Source organism: Mycena indigotica (assembly GCF_014461135.1).
Source record: "Mycena indigotica strain 171206Taipei chromosome Unknown Mind.scaff0005, whole genome shotgun sequence".
NCBI classification, from domain to species: Eukaryota; Fungi; Basidiomycota; class Agaricomycetes; order Agaricales; family Mycenaceae; genus Mycena; species Mycena indigotica.
The window spans coordinates 5,707,056-5,713,696 of NW_023503004.1; the positions used below are offsets into that span (position 1 = coordinate 5,707,056).

Here is a 6,641-nt window from a genome sequence, read left to right on the forward strand (position 1 = left end):
GAGCCTCGGCAGCTCGTCAGCGTATAAAAACCATACTCACAAGATGTAGTCGCTAGGCTAATATCATCTATTCTCCAGGCTAACACCCACCTCTCGTACTCCTCAGACCCTCTCAAAGTCGGACCCCCCGACGCCCCGATACGGCCCGAGCCCGACGCTGACAGGTTACATCTTACTAAGCCCGTTCATGTCAATGCTAGGGCAATAACCAGCCTTCAAGGACATCTTGATAAGCAAAGCTTGCATCAACACTTGAGTATATGCTGTCAGTGACATATAAGGCTTGCCTATTAAGAGTTTAATGGCATGGTCCCAGGCCCTCCATTCTGGGAGCATGTGGAAGGATTCCTTGTTGAAGACATCTTGGAACTCTTTAGCCCAGTCTGGGATCTCAGAGAGGGGAGGGGCAGAGTTCCAGGCAAAGGCTTCAGCCAGGCGCTGAGAGACTGTTGAGTATTGACTAGTCAATAGGACTTGTGTACTACAGCTGTCATTCTGAACCCTTTATATACTACAGGCAATTATCTAGAAGATTCTACAAATATCTACAATGTATTTGGATCCTCCCCTGTTAGATCAGCTTCATTTGTATTTGCTTACCAATGTTCACTCTTTGGATCCTCCCCTGCTAGGACCCTGATTCGGCGGTGGGACAACTTCTGCGAGGGGTGAGTCATCCTGACGTCAGAGGCGCCCAGCCAAACACAGTCGCCAACCTTAAACTCTGGAGACGGAGTGCGTCTCCAGTTAAAGTAGCACTCATCGCGGGAGAGTTCGTCAGCCAAAATACATCACCAAGGGCTCGAACAGGCCTCGGTTAGTCTGGAAAGCCGCTTTCCACTCGTCACCTTCTTAGATCCGGGCGTTGTTGAAACCCCAACGAACGTCAAGTTTGGTGAAGTAACAAGCGCCTTTGAGCCAGTTGATGAGGTCGTTGATTAGCGGAAAAGGATAGCAGTGTAAGGGCAAACCTGGAGGCCTGAGATCAAGGTCCTAGCAGGGGAGGATCCAAAGCGTGAACATTGGTAAGCAAATACAAATGGAGCTGACCTAGCAGGGGAGGATCCAAAGAGAAGAAACTCTAAGGGTTCGCCTGCTAGGTAGCTGACTATATACTGCTTGTCCGTAGCTGCCGCTGTCGGGCACAGAAGGCTTGAGGTCCATGGCACAGATCGAGGGGAACAGGCCGGAGCGGAGTCGCTTCTGAAGTAACCGGAGTCGCCGCAGCTCAGTCCATTCAGTGCGTTCTTCCTCATGGCAAGTGGAGCAGCTGCGGGGGCATTGTGTCATCCTGACTTCCTTGGTTTCCCAATTAATCTCCGGGTTATGCTTCCGCAGCCAGGAGTAACCCAAGATGAGGTCTTGTTTGCCAAGGTGAGTGACAGCGAGTTGAACACACTCGGAGTGGCCTTTGTAGCATAAGACAATCTGATTGATGGAGCCGGCGTCATTTGGCGTGCCATCAACATTGAAGACCGGAATCAGTTGTACCAGGGTGCAGACCGGAATGTCATTCCGAGCAATGTAGTTTTGTGTCGATGAAGTCGGAGCTGGCACCACAGTCAACTAGACCGGAAAGCAAGAGCCTAAGCGCACTGATGGTGGACTCTAGCTCCAACGGGAGGTGGAGGGAGTTCGCCCCAGGAGTGGCGACTGCTTGGGTAGTTTCTTTTCCCAGGCAGTAAGGCGGCAAAGGACAATGACCGGAGTCGCAAGCGGAGTCGGAGACGGAGTCGAGGCGGGGCAGGAGAGGGTGTGTCTTTCGTTTCGGGCTTGTTGTAGGGCCAAGGACTGCATTCATCGTACAAAGAGGCAAAACAATTTATGGATGCAAACAAGGGCATACCAGTCACTCGTCGCGGGAGACAAAATCCTCTCCATGCTAAAGCAGGCTTGACAGGGGGCGCCCCGAGCCCTAGTGTGGTCTAGCTCCATTGGAACGGGGGCCGGGGGACTGAGACCGGGTGCGGGTCGCGGGTGGTGCTGAGGGAGCCACTAGGCGGATGGGGAAACAGGTGATGGGAAGTGTGCCGCGCGGAGCACCCGAAGCTGTCTGCGGGGTCGTTCCTTTAATAAGCTTTGAATGCACCAAGGCTTTATATTGTCGGAAGGCCTGAGTCCACCAGCCCAGATAGTCACAGAGATCTGGGGGGTCATTTAAAGATGTGATACCATTGTTGATCAAGGCCTAGAAATGCATTAAATCTTTGCATGTTTGCCTGTTGTTAAGTAGAAATAGCTTCAAACATCCTGGGGCTTCCACCGAAAAAATGGCCCTAAAGTAGGATATATTGATGATAAATAGTGGACAAAAAATATGTGTATTTTCACAACTTGGAAAGATAATAAATGAAACTCCAAGAAAGTAGACTTGATTTGTAAGAAACTGGGGCTATATTAAGTCATCAGATTGGCAAATACATGCACCAAATATGACACAAGATATAAGAACATTTATATCAAAAATCAGGGTCAGCACCAAAGTGTATTTAATATATCAGAAATCAGTAACACATTGCCATTATATATGACAAATCACCACTGTAAGTATATGACAAATTTGGGTAATAATAATGCAACACTAATTTTTTGGAAAACAAGTTTGGGCTTGAACAAGGTACACTTATTGTTTACAAAACATGGTTAGGAAGGTGCAATGTATCCAATATTTGGTCCTGATATAGAAATTGATTTCTTGTGAATCAGATACAATTTTTGCAACTTTCATTGTATATGAATCAAAGCAGCAAAAATAACCATTGTTTTGAACCATTATTATATATACAGTAAATTTTTTGGCTGAAAGTACTAAACCCCAGTATAAAACCAGAAATTCAAAGATTTGACCAAAGATACTTCGTGAAAAATAATATCCCAGCATTGTATATTGCTTTTCGAGTGCTGTATATTATGCATGGTTGTGCAGAACTGAGTCTGCCCCCATAGGCCATGGCAAGCGTGGGATGCTCGCCACTCCTTGACCGTGACTTAGAGTCACAGTCACAGCTGTGACCCACTTGCCAAGAGCTTTCATGAAACTCCAAAGCCTCACTCGCCGCTCGGGCAGCGGAGCGTGGACAGTATCCCGCGAGACGGATGACCCTCCTGGGAGCAATCGTGTGCTTGGATAGTAGGGTGGAAGCGGTAAAACGGCCAGTGAGCCGTCGTCATCGTTCATATGACTACGTATTCACCGTATGCAGCCACCTGTGGGTCATATGTACCATGACCACGAAGCCTCCGTGTGGGTTTCGCAGTGCCAAGCGCATTCACAAAAATAATCGCCTTGTGCGTCGATCTTGCTGCTTGTGCCCGTCGCCGGCTTGGCCGCCCCACCGAGTTCTATCCCCGCAATCAGAACGGCGGGCAGCCGGCACCAACAAGCTTCGAAAGCGAATAGCATGTGCTATCCATCAACTCTGCTGTTACGAAGCTCAGAAGTGCCAGCGAATGCGGTGACGTGGTTTGCACTCCCTCCCTCAACAACACCCCTTCAATGACCAGTTGTCCATATACCCTCTCCCCTGCTGCTGCTCAGCTAATGTTGTCACAAACGACTATGGGAAGGACAATAGGGACTTACCCGACGCCTTTCGACAACGTGGGAGCCACGAACTTCTCCCCGTCGCCTTCTCTTCGATCTATGATGAGCAGTCTTATCGTGTTTGTACCTTATCTATTTGTGTCTACTCTTCTGAAGCTTCCGCCTTCCCGACAGCACTGACTCGCGACAACGATATATAATATGGCACGACCAGTCCTCCTCGCTGTACGAGACTCCGGCCTCCCATGCGTCTCCTCTCCTTTGTCGCTCTCGCTGCCTACCTGGCCGTTGCCTCTGCCAGCGTCAGTCCGCTGAATGGCAGGGCAATGGTTGTGCACGAGACCGTGAAAGCGATCCCACGCGGATTCGCCCATGCCGGGTCCGTGGCACCGTCGCAAGAGGTCACGCTCCGCATTGCGCTCGCGCATACCGACATTACTGCCCTCGAGAAGGTCACCTACGACATTTCCAATCCTGCCAGCGCGAATTACGGCCAGCATCTCACGGCCGAGAAGGTACGTTCCTCCCGTCCGGTCTGTTCCTTGTCCGGTCCTGACCCTGGCGATGTAGATTGCGGAATACGTCAAGCCGCCAGCAGAGACACTCTCCGCCGTAAACGCCTGGCTCGACTCGCACGGCATTTCAGCCAAGTCCGTGTCTGCCGCCGGAGATATCCTGCAAATCACCGTCCCTGTAAAGACTGCCAACAGTCTGCTCGCAGCAGACTTTGTTCAATTCCAGCACATCGAGAGCGGCAAGAAGAGCGTACGCACGCTGAAATACTCGGTGCCGGCAGAGTTGCAGTCGAGCATCAAGTTTATCCACCCAACTGTCGCGTTTGTGCCCCCGCTCAAGGGCATTCCCGGTGTTACCGCCATCAACCACGTTCCGGAGACTAAACGCGAGGAGTTTGTTGAACTGCAAGGACGCGCGGTCCCGTCGAGTTGTGCCAGTATTGTCACTCCCGTAAGTGATTCTTTCACTGTTTGTGAGATCACTAATTGAGATTATTGTGATTCAGGCTTGCGTGCAGGCATTGTACGGTGTTCCAGCGACCAAATCCAACCACAGTGCTACGGGAAACACGCTTGGTGTCTCAGGCTACATCGATGTATGTTCTGTCATTCTAATTGCGTTCAATGTTGATGTCTGGGATAGCAATTCGCTAACTCCAATGACCTGGCTTTGTTCCTCCGGAATCTCAACCCTACCTTCTCTGGCTCGACCTTTAGCACCAGCCTAATCGATGGTGGTCAGAATACGCAGACTACATCGTGCGTTTCTTCAGGTACATGAGTTTGGGCCAATCGCTAACATTAAATCTGCCAGGCAAGCGGGTATTGAAGCCGACTTGGACGTTGAGTACACAGTTGGTATTGCTGGAGGTGTCCCTGTTACTGTAAGGCTATTGTTTGTGCGATCGCCTATGCTCGTTTGACACTTTCTCCAGTTCATTTCTGTCGGTGACCAGACCATAGACGATATCTCCGGCTTTGTGGTATAGTTTCCGCTTTAGAGCCTGTGCATTTCTTGATCTGGTTGTTGTAGGACATTACCAACTTCATCCTCTCCCTTCCCGTCGCGACACGTCCAACGGTTCTGACAACCAGCTATGGTTTCAACGAGCCAGATCTGCCAATCGAACTTAACGTGTAAGCACTCCCTTTCCCCGCGACTCGCTCGTTAATCATTCATAGCGAGATGTGTAATGCTTACATGCAACTCGGTGCTGCTGGTGTATCGGTTCTCTTTGCCTCCGGTGACGGTACTAAAAAATTATGTTTCTTCCTTTCGTTCGCAAGCTCACGGCATGGATTCAGGTGGAGTTGGTGGAGTCCAAACTACGGAGTGTACTTCCTTCGTCCCGACCGCACCTGGTGGATGCCCCTTCATCACCTCCGTTGGCGGTGTCACTGGTGTACCCCCGCAGACTGCCGCCTCGCTTTCAGGCGGAGGTTTCTCCAACCATTTCGCGTAAGTCTACAGCATTTGCTAGCTGTAGACTGTATGGAGCTGATTTAATTACTTCTAAGCACGCCCGATTTCCAGCTTGGCGATGTGCAATCCTACCTCGCAGGCATTGGTGACCAGTATGCCGGGCTCTATAACGCAACCGGCCGTGGTTTGCCTGATGTCGCAGCCTCCGCAGAAAGCGTCGAGATCGCCTGGCGTGCGTACCATGTTTTTATCTCCACTCGTTGCTGATTCATGGTGTAGAGGGTAGCTTCTGGCTTGTCGACGGCACGTCGTGCGCCTCCCCGATCTTCGCGTCCATCATCTCGCTTGTAAACGACCGCCTCCTCGCAGCGGGCAAGCCTGTTCTCGGCTTCCTCAACCCATTCCTGTACAGTCCCGCCGGCAGGGCCGCGTTTACCGATGTTACCACCGGTAAGCTACTTGTTCATGCTCTAGCTCGGTGGAATGGGTACTGAATGGACGCAGGTACTAACCCGGGTTGTAATACCAATGGCTTCTCCGCGAAAGCTGGCTGGGACCCAGTTACGGTGCGTGTCTCTTGTGATATCCGGGGCGGGCTTCTCATAGGCCACAGGGTCTTGGTACACCCAACTTCAATCTGCTGCTGGCGGCTGCTGGTTTGTAAAAGTTCCAGCGGGAGAACTGAAGAGGATGGATTTAAAGGAAAAGGGTGTTATGTACCGAGTATCCAAATCAATGGCATATTTTCACTGGGAAACCAAATGAGTTCATGGCCACAGTCGTACTTACTGTAAATGACGACGCAACGAGATACTGACAACGACGAGGGGGCCCGGGTTTGGTCCACGCCGTGTTTTTGAGTTCGTGAGTTAATCGACATAGGCTCCCAGATTCGTACTCTTGGTATTTTCTCGTCATACTGCTTTTGGACAACGCTATGCAACTATGGTCAGATTGAAGTCGCTCTCAAGCAAGAATCTAGCGGCGGTCACAGTCATGCATCACATATCCTAAGCTACTTCTTCCCTTCATCCTCCCGCCTTCCACTGTCCGCACCCAACATGCCATGAACTCCATAACTATCAAAGAGGGCACTTCAACGGAACCCAATTGCTGCGTGATACCGGCGAGGCAACCTGGTACCTGAGCATGGAAGGGA

General features: G+C 50.8%; 1 protein-coding gene across 1 annotated transcript; it reads left to right on the forward strand.

Moving 5' to 3' along the window:
- Nucleotides 1–3,777: 3,777 nt before the first annotated feature.
- On the forward strand, nucleotides 3,778–6,146 carry MIND_00654200 (Serine protease S53; the record flags this gene model as incomplete). The annotated part of the gene is made up of 13 exons (XM_037363270.1): nucleotides 3,778–4,059; nucleotides 4,115–4,510; nucleotides 4,566–4,655; nucleotides 4,703–4,818; nucleotides 4,874–4,943; nucleotides 4,995–5,042; nucleotides 5,093–5,196; nucleotides 5,242–5,309; nucleotides 5,365–5,518; nucleotides 5,578–5,714; nucleotides 5,762–5,932; nucleotides 5,987–6,048; nucleotides 6,096–6,146. The coding sequence occupies exons 1-13, from the start codon at nucleotides 3,790–3,792 to the stop codon at nucleotides 6,144–6,146; spliced, it is 1,737 nt and encodes a 578-aa protein (XP_037221191.1). The 5' UTR covers nucleotides 3,778–3,789.
- Nucleotides 6,147–6,641: the final 495 nt, after the last annotated feature.